We start from the raw sequence: 20454 nt of genomic DNA, 5'->3' as shown, positions 1-20454 counted from the left end.
TCTACTCGAAGGGCTTTATCCAATTCGTTTTGACCATGATGTTGGCCTTTGACTTGACAATGATGGAAGAGTTGATTACAGCACATAGGATCGGACTGGGCTACGGGGGTCTTCAGCCAGTTGTGGCCATGGTACAAAATATCCCGTTTTCATTATCATGGCCTTACACATCCCTTTTCTATTTATTGCTGTATGAAAGTGACTTGCTTGCCACTCAATGCTGTGTCTTGTTTATTGACGTTATGCCTCCGACTTGAGGCACTGGGAAGCTGTAGAGAGAGCAAGGGAAAGGCTGTGCAGGCTGAACGCTCTGCTGTCTCTTCGGTGTGCATCAACTCATTGTCTGCTGTCACATGTGGCCTTGTGTTTGTTTGTTTTTGGCTTAATCAGCAGTGCTGAGTTCAGGAATTCCTGTTCATCAGAGAGAGAGAGAGAGAGAGAGAGAGAGACACACAGGCGGTGAGGGGCAAATAGGCAGAGAAAGGGAAAAGTGGAGTGCGAGGGTACAAAGTGATCCAAAGCAGGAGAGACGGTGATGGGAGGCGAGTGAGCTGGAGAGACAAAAGGGGGAAGACTGAGGGCGGGAGGAAGAGTCCCATAGTAAAGGTATGGTACACAGAGGTATAGGCAGCTAGCTATATGAGAGACAGAATATCATGAACTTCACAGGTGAGAGAGTGTTGCTACAGGGTCAGGAGTCAGAGATCAAGGAGCAGACCCCTGGTCGGCCATTACCTGGAGCTTGGGTCACCTCTGTGGCTGGTTGCCTCTGCGGACCTCATAGTGGAGCTTTTCCATTTCCTCTGCACTGGCCGAAAACGGTTCTGCAGTGCAAAATTGTTGCCTTTAGGACTAGGGAAGTGTCATAAACACTTGTAGTTGGAGGAAAAGTGTCCCCGAAGGAAGAAAAAAATCTGAATAAAAATGTGTGTCTCCCTGGGCAGTGTGCTGCCTGTAAACCTAGAAGGAGTCATTAACAGAGGTGGTGTTGGCAGAGGCCCAGGATGAGTGAGAGCACGTCTCGGCCTGCTCCCAGGCAAGGCAGGAGGGACAGACTCTGGGAGGGATTGCCCCTGCCCTGCTGCTATCCCTGCCTTGTGCCATGCCTGTAGTGGAAGAGCAACAGGTGTGTTTTGGGGGATTTTAGTAAGTTGTATCGCAGCCCTTGATCCAGACCTATTTCTTGGCGTGAGTGAGGTTTAAGACTTGTTTTGTCTCATTTAAGAAGGTTAATAGGTACTTTTGAGGTCCTCTCTCTGTAGCTCATGTACAAACAGAGAGTTAACTTTTGGGCTCAGAACTGGGTATGTTTTAGTTTCTGGTTGCTCCTGTGTTTTTGTGAAGGAATCCGTTTTGATATTGAGATTTCTGCAGTCTGTGTGCTTCTTATTCAAAACCACTTTTGGCTGGCACTAGCCACTCACCACTTGTCTTTACATGGATTCTCGTTGGCTAGATGGGATGTTCGTCATTGATCCCGGAGCCTGTTGTTTAACATATTATATACTCAAGATGGAGTATAAGAAAGAGTGGGAGAGACACAGTCGTCATTGTGGACAGGTCTGCTGTTCCAAGTTTCTTGGAAAGTTATTGCAGTACAGCTCTGTCATGTCTGGACACTTTTGGCAACAATGCCGTTTTCTCGGTCTTTCAAGTGAACTCTTACACCCTATATATAGAGCATTCTCAGGCCTGATGGGTTTACAGTATGTTTTCAAGTCCAATTTTATTGGTCACATGGTTAGCAGATGTTAATGTGAGTGTAGGGAAATGCTTGTGCTTCTAGTTCTGACAGTGCAGTAATGTCTAAAAAGTAATCTAACAATTTCCCCAACAACTACCCAATAGACAAATCTAAAGGGGTGAATGAGAATGTGTACATGTAAGTATATGGATGAGCGGCATAGGCAAGGTGCAATATATGGTATAAAATACAGTATATACATGTGATATGAGTAATGTAAGATATGTAAACATTATTAAAGTGGCATTATTTACAGTGGCATTGTGTTAAGTGACTAGTGATCCATTTATTAAAGTGTCCAGTGATTGGGTCTCAATGTGGGCAGCAGCCTCTGAGTTAGTGATGTCTGTTTAACAGTCTGATGGTCTTGAGATAGAAGCTGTTTTTCAGTCTCTCAGTCCCAGCTTTGATGCACCTGTACTGACCTTGCCTTCTGGATGGTAGCGGTGTGAACAGGCAGTGGCTCGGGTGGTTGTTGTCTTTGATTTATCTTTTTGGACTTCCTGTGACATCGGGTGGTGTAGGTGTCCTGGAGGGCAGGTAGTTTGCCCCCGGTGATGCGTTGTGCAGACCGCACCACCCACTGGAGAGCCTTGCGGTTGAGGGTGGTGCAGTTGTCGTACCAGGCTATGATACAGCCCGACAGGATGCTCTCGATTGTGCATCTGTAAAAGTTAGTCTGGGTTTTGGTTGACAAGCCAAATGTTTTAGGCCTCCTGTGGTTGAAGAGGCACTGTTGCGCCTTGTTCACCACACTGTCTGCGTGAGTGGACTATTTCAGTTTCTGTGATGTGCAGAGGAACTTAACTTTCCACCTTCTCCACTGCTGTCCCTTTGATGTGGATAGGGAGGTGCACCCTCTGCTGTTTCCTGAAGTCCACGATCATCTCCTTTGTTTTGTTGACGTTGAGTGAGAGGTTGTTTTCCTGACACCACACTCTGAGTGCCCTCACCTCCTCCCTGCAGGTTTTCTTGTCATTGTTGGTAATCAAGCCCACTACTGTTGTGTCGTCTGCAAACCTGTGGACCTATTGGGGCTGTATGTAAACTGAAGTGGATCTAGGGTGACCGGTAAGGCGGAGTTGATATGATCCTTGACTGAAGGACTCACGTCAGCCATGGAGAAGGAGAGGGGGTGGTGCTGTCCTTGATAGCAGGCCGCGACAGTGGCAATGTATTATCCTCGAAGCGGGCAAAGAAGGTGTTTAGTTTGTCTGGAAGCATAACGTCTGTGTCTGTGACGTGGCTGGATTCCTTTTAATAGTCACAGCGGGTACAACATCTCCAATGCACTTCTTTATAAACGCACTTACCGAGTCAGCGTTTAGGTCAATGTTTTTCTCTGAGGCTGACCGGAACATATTCCAGTCCGCATGATCAAAACCTTCTTGAAGCCGGCTTCCGATTGGTCGGACCAGCGTTCTCGTCACTGGTACATCCTGTTTGAGTTTCTGCCTATAAGACGGAAGGAGCAAGATGGCATCGTGGTCAGATTTGCCGAAGGGAGGGCGGGGGAGGACTTTGTATGCATCGCGGAAGTTAGAGTAGCAGTGGTCGAGGGTGACATATTTATTAGGTCTGTGTGTGTGATCTTCTACAGAGGTGTGTGTTTCTCATGGTCTTTCCTCTGCTGTGTGTTCCAGACGAGAAGCCTGTTCAGGAGGAGGACTGGGTGGTGTGCCAGCATCCTGAGTGCCCTGACCGTCGACAGGCCTCGAAGGTAAGACTCACATCCTGGGATGGGCCAGTCAGTTAGGGATTATCGCTTTGAACCTGATTCATTGAGCCCAAATCATTATCAAATAAATCCACAGTGAGTAGAGATCAGTGTGTAACTTTATTTCATTTGGATTGTCCGTTTGGACAGAACTCGTATGCTACATGAGGTCCAGCTTGACCCCATAAGACCTTTACCCTCGTAAAGGTATCTAGAATATTGAAGCTCTATGGTGAGGTCCCGCTACATACAACCTGATTTAGGGAGAGACTCCTTTTCTTCTGTTAGGTGTTAAAAGGGTACGAGGCATGAGGCAGTGTGTCTGGCCACTAGACTGTGAAAGGAATTATTCCTTTGAAGCGGCTGCTTTCTGAAAACCGGACCATAGCCAGACGGCCAGATGAACCAAAGCAGTCTCTGTCTGGTCGCTCGGCACTCCCCCAAACGGTCCACTTCACAGGAGCCCTTTCTCTCAATCTGGATAAGATGTGTTTCACCCTCAGTTTCCGTGACAGAGCAACCGGTCCCTTTCTTACAACAAAAAAATGGAAATGATGGACTGGAGTGAAAGAGGGGAAAATAATAGAGAGAATTAATGGAAAAGAGCACAAAGCTAGGGAATAAAGACAACACAGCACAGGGAAGGATAGTTATAGACAACAGGGCTAGTTCTAGCAATTCTCTGTTGCAAAAATGTACAAGGAAGTTGAGGCACAAGGAGAGCTGGAGAGATGAACCTGTAGTAGCTTCAGTCTCTTAGCCTCTCTTTGGCTTCACACGTTATTAGGCAGATCCGTCCCTCCCCTCCTTTCCCTGGGTGATAGAAACACTACTACTATACATCACTTTTCTCCTGCCCTGCTCGTGTTATAACAGGCAACAAGGATCTTCTACAGGCCTTTTAGGATTTTGTTTGTAAAAGTTGAGCAAGAGCCAGTGAACGTACACAGTGGGTGACGTGTCTACATCACGTGTCAAACTCAAGTCCTGCAGGCCCATTCAGGCCCCTGGGTGGTTTGAGTAAACTTTTTTTTATTGTATCATTTTTTTTCTACCAGGGAAAAACAACCCTCTGTCTACATTGAAAAGACTAAAACCATATCAAAACTGTGTAGAAATGATAATGGACCTATATTATACAGTGTCTTCACTTTTTCCATGTTACTAAGAATCACCGAAACCAAAGCTGGATAGTCATGGAGCATCGAAAATTCCAAAAGCGATGGATAGAGGACTATTGTTTATATATTTTTTCTAATCAGTGCGTCCCTCCGGACCTTGGCAAAGACCGAATACGACCCACAGACAAAATTTGTTTGACATCCCTGGTCTACGTCGTGTGTGTGTTGATCTGTGCACCGGTGGGAGGAGGGGAGTTCATTTGGGACAAAGCCTGTCCGACTGACGCTTGGCCGAGGTCACGGGCTGACGTTATGTAAGGAGATTAAGACGAGGCCTGCTAGTTATGGGGGACTGGACTGGGATAGCAGCAGGGGAGGATTGAGAAGCTCGCTGGTGACTGGACTGGGATGGACGGGATGGAGGGAAGCCTTGTTTTCAACTGCAAGCAACAGCCCTGCCTCAAATCTCTCCCCCACTCTTCTTCGCTGCCTTTTTTCTGTCTGATTTCCATTTAATCATCTACATCTCTCCAGTCGGTTGACAAACTCGTATATTTCAGAGGATGCCACAGCAAAGCCTTGTTCCCTCACTTGTGCTAATGTTGTCTTCACTTGGCAGACAGAGCAGCAGGGAAATGTCCATGTCTCTTGTCTGTGACAGGTCTGGTCTTAGTCAGCAGGGGGCGCTAATGAAGCAGGCCAGTTATGCAGGTCCCATCTCTTCTTATTATCTCTTGTTGCGTTTCACTCCGATTGCCTGCATTGCATAACCGTTTTAGACATGATTAGAGCTTTTTAAAAATACACTTTGTATTATATCCCATGTGGTTTTAAATGAACTCATCAAAGAAGCCATTTGACTCCGAACAGAAACATTAAACTTTTTACATTTCATTTTAAGAGTATTTTAAGGAGCTTGAACAAACCCTTTGAACTGAGCTGCTTTTGGCAACAAGGAGGGGAGAGAAGGGGAGATAGAGAGAGTCAGTCAACTGGACTGCAGTCTCTTTCCTCAAGTTATTTCTCCATTTAATTTGAAAGTGCTTGGTCTTTATAGCTCTTCCTTTGGTCCTACTTCATAGTATTATAACCGTTCCATTCTGCGGTAACTCAGCGCCCCAGAGGCATTTGTGAGTCTGTTCCAGCCACCGCATGAGACATGCGCCCTGGCGTAGCATTAGTCAAGTTCACCTGTCCAATAATTCACTGAATACATCCAGGTGTCCCATGAAAGTCTGGTACTGACACTACCTACTATAGCTGTCTACGAGTAGAGTCATCATCACATTACTTAACACTACCTGTACTGAGGTTAGGCTTAGATAACTATTTCATGTGTTTCCCAAAGGGTTTGTACCATAGTCGTATGAAGCTAATTTAAACCTTTGTTGTAGGTCTGGGACTGTTTTTCAGGCCGATAGATAGGCCTTTAGTTCTGAGTTAATACTGGACTGACTGACTGCCTGACCGTGCTGTGGCGGTTAGCAGCAGGGCCGTGCATGGATCTTTCAGGGGGCAGGTGCTCGAAATGCCCCCCCACCCCCACCTTCCAACAACACACTCACCACAAATTAGAAACAAGAAATAGAAGGAACTAGTTAGTTATGATTGACAGTTACAGATATGATTGGTAGTTAGACATGATTGACATCAAGAAAAGAGGGTAAACTGTCAGCTGATCATTGATGTTGATGATGGCTGTAAATCTGCTACTTAGCTTGCTTGATTGTTTTTACTTATTCAATGCTTTTAAATAATAACTTAATAATATAGATAATATTGATAATCTTTTAATTCATGTTGTGTGGCTTGTGTGGATATTTTTGTATATGGAGGTTAGCTAGAGTCTACCTATTCAGTGATTAATTTGTAATTTGTGCCGTTATTGATCCGAAAATCTCCCCCTGCCAGAATTCCCCCCCCCTCTCGTGAACGCGCACACACTCAATTCTTCAGTGCTGTGACTTGCTTGCAAGTTGAGATTTCACTAGAATTGTCTGCAGCTTTCGGTTTGGCTATTTGTAAAGTGTAGAGGGGGGGGGGGGGGGGGGGGGGGGGGGGCATTTTATTGCCTGCCCAAAGCTTCCCCCCCCTTCTATCTTGGGACTGCAAGGCCTGGCACACTTCAGAATCATTTTGGTAGCTCATGTTGACTAGTAGTGTGTGTCACAGAAAGTATTTGACTCTGGCCACAAAATTTAAGGAAATTAGTAGGGGGGAGAGGATTTCGGCAAGGCCATTTTCTTGCCTGCCAAAATTCCCCCCCCCCCCCCTCCCTTCTAAATTCCTTAATTTTGTCACTAGTCATAAACTTTCTGTGGCACACACGACTAGTCAACAGTGTGGAGACGAATGGATTCGGTTCAGTCGGTTGTCCTGATAGCTGGCAACAACAGCAGCATGGCGCTAGTTAAAACTTGTAAAAGAAAGTGATGTTTATTTTGATGGGCCAGGGAGAAATAACTTGTAGTATCGATCACCCTCTGGATGTCACCGTGACATGCCAATTAACTAACCTAGCGACAAGCCTGTGCCAATGAATGTTGTATCAAGGTGCTTGCCAACGTGAGACGTGATTTTATTTTGAATAGGATAACAGCCTACACAAGAAATAACTTGTAAAATTGGTAGTAACCATCTGAATGGCATTATCCGAGATACAGTCTACTGCTCAATGGGGAGAGTTTGCGCTGCAAGCCGGCAACACTACAATACGGGAACAGTGTCCTTCTCTCCCGCTTGCGTGTAGCCAATAACAGCCCACAAGCTTAAACTAGCTAGCTGGGAAGGGCTCATCAGGATCACTGACTGAACCGAATCCGTTTATCTTCACTTGACTCTTGCTGCGAGACATATGTCATCAATTTGGATATGTGGAGTGTCCGTATAGCCTCCCCCTTTCCGGTTTCACTGACTCACGCAATGATGCGCAACTCACTCGCCAGCAATGGCCGATGTGTCTGTGCCAAAAACACACTGTAGCGACCCGCACAGACAGCTGTGCGTTATGTGTTATGCTGTTAGTTGTTTGTGTTGTACTTACCAGTACCCAGTGTTCGCGGGGTCTGCCATGCCAATCGACCTGCTATCTGCCAATCACGGGAATGCCTGGAATGTTCTGATGCCGGGCATCCTGGTGGTTGGCGGAGTGGCATGGAAGGGGGTTGGGCAGGGGGATGGAGCACTGGAAGTTAAGACCAGGTTTAGCCATTGTTCTCTCTCTTACGTCTGGCCTTCACAAGAGAATGTCACGGTTGTTTTTATAGAGTATCCTTCATTTATTTGGCGTGGGCTACGGCCAAACGGTAGCCTGTGAGAAGTTGGGTTAATAAACCGTCAATTCGTAAACTCAATTCTCTATCTGGACAATTGTTCCTTTTGTGATCTAGTCAGGTCATTACAATACCTTACTCTGTAAAACAATGTTCGCCCAATAGGCATATTTGGAAGTTGATCAAATATTTTGGTAGCTTACAGCAGATAGATTCCAACCTGTTTTCCCGCAATTGGATTTGAAAAATGATGAAATGCCTCTCTTAGCTGCATGCTGTTCACCTTCAGATGTGCTGCTTGTTCCCGACTTCAGGCTTATGCCTTGTTATTGGGCTACACATAATCTACAGCTATTGGTCTTTTGTGGCTAAATTATAGGCCTAGTTGTGGTGTAGAAGGCTATTCTGAATTATTTCATGTATTTCTGAACAGACAGCAGTAATTTATATTTATTTGGCAAATGTATTTACATTTGTCAGGGGTGCTGCAGCCCCTCCAGGACCCTTCCCTATGGTTCTAAAAGGAACTGGTGATCAGCCAACCAGACTGAATGTTAACGATGATGCTTAACCAAGTGTTACGCTTCTGTGGCAGCACTGTTGATATTTAAACTAGGTAGATGGCTACACACTCGACCGGGGACCGCATTTCAAGCCACGCATTTTTGGATCCCGGGCGGGTATGAGCTCCGTATAGGGCAGATCAGCGGTCGGTGTGGGGGGTGGCGAACTTGACGAAGTCACGATGACTTGGGGGCAGTGGGCTCAGAACAACAACAACAAAAACTGTTTACAACAACAACAAAATAGAGAAATTATACCACCCAAAAGGGAACTGGGTGGGATGGCAAAGGGGCAGGTGCTTGGGCACAAGAATACCCCTACTTGTGCACCTGACTGATTTAGCGGCGGCATTCTTGGCACAGGAAGGAGAAGAGGCCAGTCTGAGCTCGCTCTGTAACAGGTCTCCCACATATACAGTTAATTACACCCCCCCCCCTGTCTCTACGGGAACGGGACAGGACCAGACAGGCCCCGAAAGGTGTGGGTTCTCACGGCAACGTGCCCCTCCTAGTACAAACAGCTGCAGGGAAGGTGACGGAATGGAAGGGTGGATGGATGGAAGGGGAGAAGTTTCAACCAGCTGACTGACTTCTATTTCTCTCTTTGGTTTCATTGGTTTCACTTGGATGGTTTTGACCTTTTTATTCCTGCCCCTTATATATTCATTTGATGACTAATATCTCTCTGATGTTATTGTTTTTTTGGAAGTAGTGACACTATTTGGAAGCAATATTATCCACCCTTTTAAAGCGAGTCACGAACTAAACAGTCCCTTGAACTTCCAGGGTGATGAAATAATTGTCTGAACAAATACAAAAACAACACACAACGTCACGCCGTCAGCTATTCAACAATCATCTATAGGGTGACTGAAACTCAGGTATTGAGGTACAGTGGTAAGCCTTAATTCCTTACCGAGTTACCCAACGATGCTTCCCTTCCCTGCTTGGCTCTCCTCCGGCATGAGTCTGGCTCTAGCTGCCTCTTGGCACGGACAGATCAGAGGACTATTTAAAGCAGCTGTGCACATCCTTTTAATTTTCATACGGCTCTTTCTCCTTTTCCCCTCCTTTTTTTTTGTCCTGGTCTAATGAGGAACAGTCTGTTTTGGAAAGGTCTTTAGGCATGAGGGCGGCCAACACTGGAGCACGATTTATAGATGTACTGTCAATAATTCGAGGTAAAATGATCTAGCTGTCTCTCTGTCTGTGTGCGCGCTCGTGGGAGAGAGAGCATTTGTGTGTGTGTGTGTGTTTGCGTGTGTGTTTGTGTGTGTGCGTGCGTGTGTGTGTGTGTGTGTGCAAGTGTATATACCTTTTTAATTTGTATTGAAAGTAGACCCATATTCTACGTGCTCAGAGCACTGTGTCCTGGTTGTCTTTGGCTGTTGATTTGTGAAGACGCATACTTCTACCATCCAGTAAGTGATTTAATATTGCTTGAAGCAGGAAAATATGTGCATAACTCATGCTTGATTGTCATCCAAATATTCCTCACAACTTGTATTGCCTTTTATATAACAAGCGCCAAAATAAATATAGCTTAAGTAGACCCGTTATGAGTCGTAAGGAGAAATAAGAGAGCACAGAGTCTCCGATTTGTTTTGTTTTTTAGCAGGAAAAGGAAGGAAGGAAGGAAGGAAGGATTACCTAATTTTCTGTGTAAGGAAAGTTTTCCCTGTATGAGAAGTCAAAGGCTTTTGTCACTAATGGCACCCTATTCCCTATGTAGTGCTACGTTTGACTAGGGCCCATAGGAGTCTGTTCCAAAGTGGCGCACTACACATAGGGAATAGGGTGCCATTTGGGACGGAGCGTAGAACCACTCCGGCTGGCATGGGTGGGATTTCTGCTGTGGTGGTACTGTGATGTTAGGCCACTAAGCATTGGGATTGCTCAGGGAAAAGTAGGCTAATGGGTTTTCAATGTGAAGTACATAGTGGAAGTTAAGAGCAGTGTCTTTTGATATGCCTGTTAAAGACTGGAACTCCTTCTTCACACAGAAACCAATCATGCTGATGATAGTGTTTTATATTCATTTCAAGCATTTTCTTTTTTTCCTCTGGACATGATTTATGGAAACCTTTTTATAGAGCAACAGAATTGAAGTATTTCTACGGCATAGGCTACATCTCACTTCTGCGATTGCGTGGTTGAATTGGCCGAGGACATGAAAGCATTTGCGATCTGGAAAGTGATTTCACCTCATAAAGCACAGGCCTACTGTGTAATCTCAATGACACACAGAGCACATTTTAAATACGTTAAACGATCAAATTTTCCACTCCAGTGGATGTTCTACTTCAGGTAGTATGACTATGTAATATTCCACTTACGGTAATCGTATGTGACGTCTACAGGCACACACACACACACAGAGGGTGATTGGGTAAAGACACAGTCTCTGCTGGTGGCTATAGCCAAGCAGGAAGCCGTGGGTGACGTACAGACCTATACCTAGAGTCACAGTTGGCCTCATGCAAGCTACAACAAGCTTTTCACTCCACAGAACTCCCAACACACCGCCATCATCGTCTATTAGCCAATCGACCTCTTTCTTCCCATACTCTATTTTTCTACCATTCTCTTGACGTTCAAGCAAGGGGTTGTTTCCGAAGTTCTCACGTACACAAATCGCTTAGGCGGTCTTCCCGATGGTAAATCGTTCTCAATGACAGTGGCAGATTTAATCGCCGTTGTGTTTTTTACTTGGGTTTTCTTGAAATAAGTTTAGTAGTGACCCCATCAGTCTTGGGTCATTCATTTTCAATCGTGATTGACGAGACGATCAATGATGCAAATGAAGGCAGTCATCAGATTAAATAGTGCTCTCTGTGGAGATACTTACCTTGCTGGGTAGTGGGCTTGCATCAAAAAAACACAACCAATTTCACAGCAAAACAATGTCACACATGTCATTGAAATGCGGAAAAGAAAGGGGATACCCCTGTATGTATGGAAATTAGGCCTAAGGATTTGACACGCGGCCAACAATCACAAATGTGGGTGTTGTGTGTGTGTGTGTGTGTGACGTGAGGAAGGTATTCAAAGCCAGGAGGAGGTACCAATGAGATGGTGACGCCAACCCCAAGCCACGTGAGCCTCTTAACTGGAAGCAGGCAGTGGAGTAACAGGAAGAGGGCATCTGACAGGGCAACACCAACGACCAACCGACACTCCAATGGAAATGGCCTTTGGACGACCAATGTAACTGGCTGGTTCTTCAAAGTCTTTCATAACGAGGCTCGCCGTGACGTAGATGGTGGGTTGAAACGACATCACAACATTCAAATCCCTCCTCGCACGTGAAGCTCTGCTCTTCTTCATGGCAAACCAAACTAAAGCCTTCATGTGTAATTACTGGTTAGGGCTAATTTCCGAGGGAGGGAGTCAGCAGGATGGTTGAAACTAATTAACGGTTTAAGAATGACGGTCTTGTCTGAGCCTTCAATTAGGAAGAAGGACCCGTGTTCTCGAGAAAATCTCCCCGAAATCCAAAACATGTTATTATCGCGGATACGGCGAGTAATAGTAGGCGACTTTTTTGTTGTTGTAAATCAGTCGAATGAACTCCCAAACCAAACTCCAGCCCCTGGAACTTCCAACAAAATTTACGGTGAAATAATTAGGCTACATGTATCCTTTTCTTTATTAGCCTTCTCGCTCGCTCTTTACGTTCTACACACTTATCTTCCTCTCTGTTTTATCTCTTTGTCTCCTGAACACACCTTGTGAAAGAATATCTGGGCTTATCGGTCCGGGAGGGATTAATGCCAAGGTCCGGCATCAAGGGAGGGTCACCTCTTTACACAGAATACATTCCCCTTCTCCTCCCCAACAATGACACTGCCACCACAGACTAATCCTTCAGGGTAACTGCGTGGCTGCCGCCCCATCTTTTAAACACAGACTGCTGTAATTGAGGTTGGCAACGGCGGGTGGTGGGTTGGGCATGGGGACCCGTATGTTGACTTGTTTTGAAGAGGAGAGATTAGTTTGGGCTTCCCATCCCCGAACAGAACTGACCTCTCCCCTCCCCAGGCTGTGCCTCCAGGAAGTCTCTCCAGCCTCCCTGCAGCCATGGGACCCCTGCATCGTTTTTTCAGAGTTGTCTAATTGTAGACTCCTCTAGGCTTAGATTGAATGACAAAAGAACAGAGAGCAGTGTACTGGCCCATGTTTGTGGACAGGTTAGCACAGTAGAGGGAGGCAGTCATTTTGATATGTCAGCCACCAGAAGTTTCAACAATGTTGAGGTTAACTTCCGTGCCCATAGGATTAGAATATTCCAATATCATGTCATCAAGATTGAAATCATGTACGCAAGTGACTTATTTTAATCTGATATTGAAAGAAGTAAGCAAGTGCAGTTCTCTAACACTGCTTCTTATACTGTTCCCTCCCATTGACAACTTATTTTACTATATAGGAAAGAACCACTAAAACGCCTCTTTTTTTTTCTTTTTTTTTAAAGCACAAATACACCATCCTGCGTGCTACTCTCTGACCTTGTGCCACTGAGGGGTCAGGGGTCAAACACAGGAACAAATGGGAGGGAGAGGTGAATACGGAGCAAGATACACATGAGTAGGGAGAACCATAGAAATTGTGGGAAAATCCAGTTTTAGTCATTCAATTTCTGTGAAGACGGGGGGGGGGGGGGGGACATGTTTAGAATAAGGACTGGTTTCTATACAAGTCAGTGAGTCAGTCCAGGATGTGTGTATGCTGGTAGGTCTTTGAGTGGAGGGAGAGGTTGATGGTGTAGTTGGGGGCGGGGTATCGCAAACACCGAGGCAGCTAACATGTTCATGCTCAATCTAGTCTCGTCTGTCAGGTTATCCTGTGGCGTTCTACTACCTTGGAGCTCTTCCTGCTCATAGAGCACTAGGGACTTTAAAACACTTTCTCTCACACTCCTTTACTGACGGATGAACGAGATTAGAGAGAAGCTTCCATCGAGGGTGGGATTTTAACTTCTGGTCTGCCTGCTACCGACAGTTGTGACCTTGGAAGTATTTTTTCACTTACCCATCGAAACTGAGAGCTTATTTTCGAGGGAACCCTTTTTCCCAGCACATTTTGTTTGCAAACTGGAGGTGAGTGATCGAGAACATCCTTACCCCTCTCACAACCTCTCCCGCTGTGTGCATTAGTACGGAGGTTCGGTGAAAGGAACCCAGCATGTGTGTGTGTGTTATTGTCTGCCTAGGGTTGTGTGGTTTTAGGGTTGATCTTACATTTTGGTTCACAGCTAGGTGTAATCTATAGGGACAGGTGGGGAGAATGGTATGGCAAAGGGATATCATACCTGAACTGAGTAGATTCACAGAGTGAAGTTGAGTGATATGTTGTTCCTCAGTGAGAATGCTAGTGCAATGCACCCTCTCTTTATGTCTTGACTTTTAAACCTTTTTGTTCCTCGGGGTGCATAGGCCACCTACAAACTTCCTGGAGCCTTTTTGGTCAGCCCCCATGTTCTCCCTATCTCTACACTGTTATTGCCTGCTAGTGATGATGGCGTACACACACAAACAGACATCAATTGCAACGTTTGGGGGCCTTTTAAGTCTCTTTTTTTGTCAGACGTCAGCATATTCTACATCTGCTTCTTATATCAACAACCCAAGATCCTCAACAGCACACGCCAGCCCAGCCAGTGCCCCCCCCCCCTCCATTTTCTTCATACCAAATTTAAAGTGGCTTACCAACTATACATTTCCAAGTTGAAATTGGAACTGCCTGTGTCCAAATCAGCAATTTGTCTCTCTAGGAGTCCTCTTTTTTTGGGGGGGGGGGGGTCGTGCACATCTCCTTCCTGCCTATCGGTCTCTTTTCCTTCCCTGAAGCTATGGATAGGAAGGCTGGTTGCATCACAGTCCAGCAGTTGCAGCCTGAGAAAACACTCGCTCCGTCTCAGTGCACTTGACTGCGTTAGAGCGGAGACAGACCAGCTGCCGGTGAGTGGGTCTTCAGTTTTCTCATGTGGCCACCCCAATAACTCTCGATGTTTGTGTGTAAGGAAAAAGTTGTCTCTCGTTTTGCCTTCGTTGACAGTTCAGTGTCCCGACGAGGCCAACAGCAAATCTGCAGTTTTATGATTGTTTGAATTTTTTTTTTTTAAATGCCTCTGCATGTATGTGGTATATCATATGGGTATATGACAAAAGGCTTGGCTTCACCTTTTAGGGACAAAAGGCTTGATTTCAGGGTGGTCCGAGTCTCTTCCTAGTTGAAGTACGAGCCTATTTCTCAAGGTGTGGGTGTGAAATCATGCTACGTGTTGAAACACACTTTTGGTGGAATGTTTCCTTTGTAAAATGAGAGGCTATTTCCTGTAAAGTTCTGTTAGATGGATGTCCTTCAGTTTATCTCTGTCCTAGAACAGACAATTCCCAAACTCTACTGTACATCCACTGACCAAACACAGCTAATCAAATGGACCGTTGACTATTGACGACGAGCTGTTTTTTTTGTTGTTGTTGGTTTTTTGCCACTGCGTAATCATGTGGTTTGTGTTGGAGACTGCTATATTCTGAACTGATGTCAGGTTCCCTCTCTCTAGTCCGGACCTGTTTCCCTAGCGTACTCTCTACGGTGTGTACATCTGGAAAAGTCAGTCCGCTCCTAAGACTTACAGTAGGAGATGTGTCATAGGTTTGTCATCATTACCACACTCCATGTGGTTTTCCCCCCCAGTCTGCCTGACAACTCCTTTTTAAAATACATTTCATCAGATGACAAGTCACACAGTTTAGTTTGACTAATGATATTCCCACTGATGGGATCAGATTTCAGGCCTGTTTGGTTGGGAGTGTTCAACCCAGCCTTGGAAAAATGCATCCGGTTGTACATCACCATTATTTGACTGAATTTAAACTGAAAAGCTGCAGGCATTTTAGTACAACACTAGAGAAATGACCTAATCTACTTCACTAATACCTGTGGCATTGGCCTGAATGACATCATATCCTTTATCATATATACTGTATATACATCAAGTACCACAAGCAAAGTCAAATCTGAAACCTTTTAAAGATATAACACCTCACGGCACAACGGGGCCTGTGAAGAGACGTGCGCGCACACACATTGTAATATTGTAGATTTGTAGTGATGGAGATTTTTGACGTTTTGTAGAGATGTGGTTGTTTTAATACTGTTTGGACCCCAGGAACAGTAGCTGCTGCCTTGGCAATAAATACGAATACAAAAAAAAAAATGTATCCTGTCAACCAGACACCAGTCACTCAGCCTCAGGTGTGGGCTTGGACGTTTCACTCTGCCAATCATCTCCTCATTACAGATCGAAAACAAGTCTCCCTACAGTACAAGCCTTTATACATGAATCATCCCATGCGTCCCAGAAACACATGCACGCTCACTCTGCCCTAGCTTTGAACGCTCCGATACAACAAGTGCCTCTGTTTTGAAGAGTTCCATATGTGTTTGAAGAAAAGCAAACCCTTCCACAGTAAAGGGAGGGGAGGGGGGTTAATAGTAAGGAGACACGCCAGGCTAGCGTTGTGTAAGACCTCCTGCTTTAAAAGCTCCGGCCTGGTCCTGGCACTCTCTCAGAGCCCAGCTAGAGAACCGGACCGATGGCGGGAGAAGAAAGGGAGAGCGCGGCGGCACTGTTCTCCCCTGCCTCTTCTCACAGACTCACCCAAGTTTATTTATTGAAAAATAAATGGTCAGATCTGGCCCAGTCCTGACCCGGGGCTCTGATCTATCCCTTTGATCTCATTTATTCCACCCCACCTCTCTGTTTCCACCCAGCCTACCAGTAGCAGCCAGAACTAAAAGGGTACAGTCAGTGGTGTGGTGGTGCCTGGAGAAGTGGGTTTACTCTGATTTGGCCCAAAAATGTCCCGTTTTAATGACATGCACTCCAAATGATCTAAAATGCTTAAACCACATCAGGAGACCACTTTTTTTGACAAATCTGACATTTTTTATTTTTAAGTGTATTTACCCTTTAATTTAAGTGCCAGGCACCTAGCACTGTTGTTTTGATTAGTGGTGTTTCTGTAGCACATGAGATGGAGTTTTCAAAACAAATGGCCAATGGATTGATGCAAGTGATCATGACATCATTCTGACAGGTAGGCATGGGCTACTTTGTAGCTAGTTAACATTTTGTTAAAGTATTTGGGAAAGCCTTAGGCGGTTAGGCCTATAATTAGCATCACTATATTTTTTTCTGTTCCTTAACTGTTTGAAACCTAGACTTTTTACTTCATATATGAGGTGTGTCCTACCTTGCTTCAAAGTAGCCTATAGCCAAAGTCCCACCATAGAAACGTGGAGGCAATTATTTTACAAAGGACTTTCTTTCATTGTCTTCCAGCCAAAAGCGTGATCCTTGTCATATTAGCAACCCATGATAGTTGTTTCATCCTTAGATCTCCCCTCTCTTAATTTCTAATTAATATTTCCACGAGACCGCTCACATATGCGTGGGATTTAGTGGGGTTTTTCACAAATTGCATTTTGGAACATTTGCGCTGTTCTAGGCCTACTGCCGTGTGCACGTTGCTGCACTGAAAATGTGAAGAAATAATCGTCTATCGTCATTTTTTTAAAGCTTAACATTCTGATCTGCCTTTTATTCATTGATACGGTGTATACCTCCACTACACTATGACACGCACCCTGGCGATTTAAGAAGTGAGTATACGCAACACCCACTGAAAAATAGGTGTGTGTGCGGCTTATACCTGCATTTATCCTCCGCTACATCACTGGGTACACTGAGGCTACAGCATGTGATGTTTAGGACACCAACCTCTACAGTGAACCGAGGGGGGGCCCCCCAGTCGCGTGCTCAACTCCCAAGAGGGGCATGAAAATGTGTTCTCAGAAAATGGTAACTTAAAGTAATGATGGCCTAGATGGCAGGCCTAAGAAGAAGTGATTTAACTGTCTTTTTGATGTAACGCAGACTCCCTGGGTATTTTAGTGTTTAGCATTTGCGTACCAATCCATCATTCTGAATTAAAACCATGATTGATACGATGTCCCAGTAGTACAGCTGTAGCATTACGGTGAGTGCTGGCCACCCAGGCTGAAGCTGTATATTTTATTTTAAGTGGTGTGGAGAGAGTCTCTCCCACGCAGCTCATTGATAAGTTGTAAGGCATGCCGACGGAGTCAGAGTCTGAACACAGAGTCCCAGAACAGACCAGACCAGGATAGGAAGGACTGGGAAGGGTTAGAGAGCGGAGAAGCTTTTCAGGTCTGGGACATCTGCTGTGGCTTTACCGAGTTAAAGTTCATATAAGGAAATCAAATTGGGCTCCCGAGTGGCGCAGCGGTCTAAGGCACTGCATCTCAGTGCAGGAGTGCAAGAGGCGTCACTGGCGTCACGAATCCAGGCTGCATCACATCCGGACGTGATTGGGAGTCCCATAGGGCGGCGCACAATTGGCCCAGCGTCATCCAGGTTTGGCCGGGGTAGGCCATCATTGTAAATAAGTTAAATACAAAATTCAAATCAATTCAAATCAATTCATTAGGCTCTAATCTATGGATTTCACAAACTGGGCAGCGCTGCAGCCATGGATGGGCCTTGGAGGGCATAGGTCCACCCAATGGGGAGCATTTTATTGTCCCCAGCACAAGGTGCACCTGTGTAATGATCATGCTGTTTAATCAGCTTCTTGATATGCCACACCTGTCAGGTGGATGGATTATCCTGGCTAAGGAGAAATGCTCACTAACGGGGATGTAAACACATTTGTGCACAACATTTGAGACATATTAGCTTTTTGTGCACATAGAATATTTCTAAGATTTTTGTATTTTTATTTCCGCTCATAAAACATGGGACCATCACTTTACATGTTGTGTTTATATTTTTGTTCAATGTATTTGATTAGTTAGACTGGAGTGAGTGACACCAGTGTATGAGGGAGTCTGAAGTCTCTACTGCCTGTCTCGTTTGAGGGTGTGTGAGTGCACACAGTCTTATTATTTGTACAAGACTGTACACGACTGAGTCAAACCAATCATTTGTGTGTCACTTTTGCGTGTGTTGTGATAACGTGTCATCCAAGGTCGGTAGACACCAGTCGAGCCTCATTTACAGTCCAAGCCGGGGGAGGGTGTGTCTGTGTGTCTGTGTGTGTGTGTGTGTGTGATTCAGTACATCTTACGTATTTAAATGACTGATGGTGAGAAGGCATATCTGCTTTAAGGTAACTAACGCTAAAGGGTGAACTCTGCTTCAAGTTGCCAAATCAAAGATGTCTAACACGTTAGTGCCTGGCCCTGAAGTGATGTTTTAGTGTGGGGGTTGAGTGATGTTATTGTGGAATAGTTCACTGAAACACTCTGCAGCACACTATCAACTGACTGCAGTGTTAACAAGGCACACAGTAAATTACTGAAAGGAAGGCTTTATTAGAGGACTGTAGCCATATCCAAATGTCATCATGACTGTTTGGGCTGTGCTCGACCCAGCTAAACACAATCATCTGTCTTGAGTGAACGTTCGTCATAACTGTTCAATGGTGTGTTGATTTAGGCTGTGTGTGTGTGTGTGTGAGAGAGACTGACTGTATGTGGATGACCCAATGGAAGATGGGAAGGGAATTTAATTAGCTTTGGGTGTGGGCACCAACACCGTGTGTGTGGAGCAGTAAACTAAACACAACAAGGGCCCTATTTTCTCTTTCACATTGTCTCTCAATAATCAGTCTCCTTCCACCAATATCCCATCCTGACAACTATGTTCCAGTGAGTGCTATTCCACCTTTCACTTACACACTATGACATTGTACAGGCACTCGTTGCAACGTTCACTGAAACTATCATCAACCTTATTCCAGGAAATGTGTAAACACACACACACACACACACACACACACAGAGACACAGAGGTTGGGATTAGGTGTGCTCTGGCAGGACAGGCTGTTCATATTAAAGCCAGTCAGTCTGGGGGGGGGGGGGGGGGAGGCTGGGAGAGAGACTGTTGTGATTGATGCAGTGCTGTTGGCGGCCTTGCATTTTATCAGTATTTTCCTAATGACAAGGGGGATCAAACCTTATAACGCCGACCATTTTGTGTGTGTGTCGCTCGGGCCACAATCATTGTTCCTCCTCCAAAACCCGCCGCTAATCCCGTTGACTTGATAACATGCGTCTGGACACACACACGCATGCTCCCGATCCCCAGCCAGCTGTCATTTGACCATCATCCTCCTTCAAAGTCACAGTGCAGTCTGTAATTGGCCCATTAGTACCAGTCACCGTCACCACCACCACCACCAAGTGTGCTGTGCTCTCATCTTCACTCTCAGGTGACCTATTGTTGGGAAATACTATCACAACCCCGTATCAATCGCTAAGATGAAATGGGAACTTGAATCATTCAACGTTTCAGTGACAAAGCCTTTGAGTCTTGTCCTCTGAGTATGTTCAAATGTAGTCTGTTCCCCCCCCCCCCCCCCCCCTTCTTTATAACAAAACTCTGACAGGTTTTGGGACTGAATGTGTGGCTTTTTGTCCATGAGAGAAGAGTCATATGAGAGTTTTCCTCATCCGAGAGGTGACACGTTTATATGTGTCGGGTCGCCCAGGCAGCAGATACGTTCAGCAGCTTCAGCCCCGACAGGAATGCAGCTGCCTGGACACCCGGCCCGTGCGTGAGTTGTTGGTTACCTTGCTGAGCCCGCCGCTGTCTAAATATGGCATCTGATTTGCTCCTGTTTCACCCGTCTGAACACACACACACACACACACACACACACGTCTGTCTCCACATTTCATTAACACCATGTCACGTCTGTTATGTGGTTGTTGAGGGAGAGCTGTTGGGATACAGGGGGCTGTGTGTGTGAAATGACTTCTGAGGGGAAAGGTTTATTGTTATTTCCAGGAAAACAAATTGAAAGCAGTACACTTGAGTTTTCCTGACATGCTCATGTTGTTACATTAGCACAATGTTTTGTATTTTATTAACAGCGAGAGAGAACAGAACGAAACATTCCAACTATGGATTAATATAACTAGCAATATACCATCATAGCAATGT

The 20454-nt window shown here is 45.4% G+C and overlaps 1 protein-coding gene across 8 annotated transcripts in view; it reads left to right on the top strand.

Annotated features, from left to right (window-relative positions):
* Positions 1-20454, top strand: part of LOC139368488 (pleckstrin homology domain-containing family G member 5-like) — a 74776-nt gene that overhangs the window by 19508 nt on the left and 34814 nt on the right. For 7 of the 8 annotated variants that reach the window (XM_071107441.1, XM_071107439.1, XM_071107436.1 and 4 more), the window contains exon 2: positions 3388-3464. In XM_071107441.1, coding sequence (XP_070963542.1) covers positions 3388-3464 — 77 coding nt within the window. Of the gene's footprint in view, positions 1-3387; positions 3465-13497; positions 13517-20454 lie in introns of those variants that run through there. The other variant, XM_071107442.1, reaches the window with a different exon arrangement.

This window comes from Oncorhynchus clarkii, chromosome 16 (genome assembly GCF_045791955.1).
Source record: "Oncorhynchus clarkii lewisi isolate Uvic-CL-2024 chromosome 16, UVic_Ocla_1.0, whole genome shotgun sequence".
Taxonomy (NCBI): domain Eukaryota; kingdom Metazoa; phylum Chordata; class Actinopteri; order Salmoniformes; family Salmonidae; genus Oncorhynchus; species Oncorhynchus clarkii.
The sequence above is the reverse complement of the archived record's forward strand: the minus strand, read 5'-3'. Positions and strand labels throughout refer to the sequence as shown.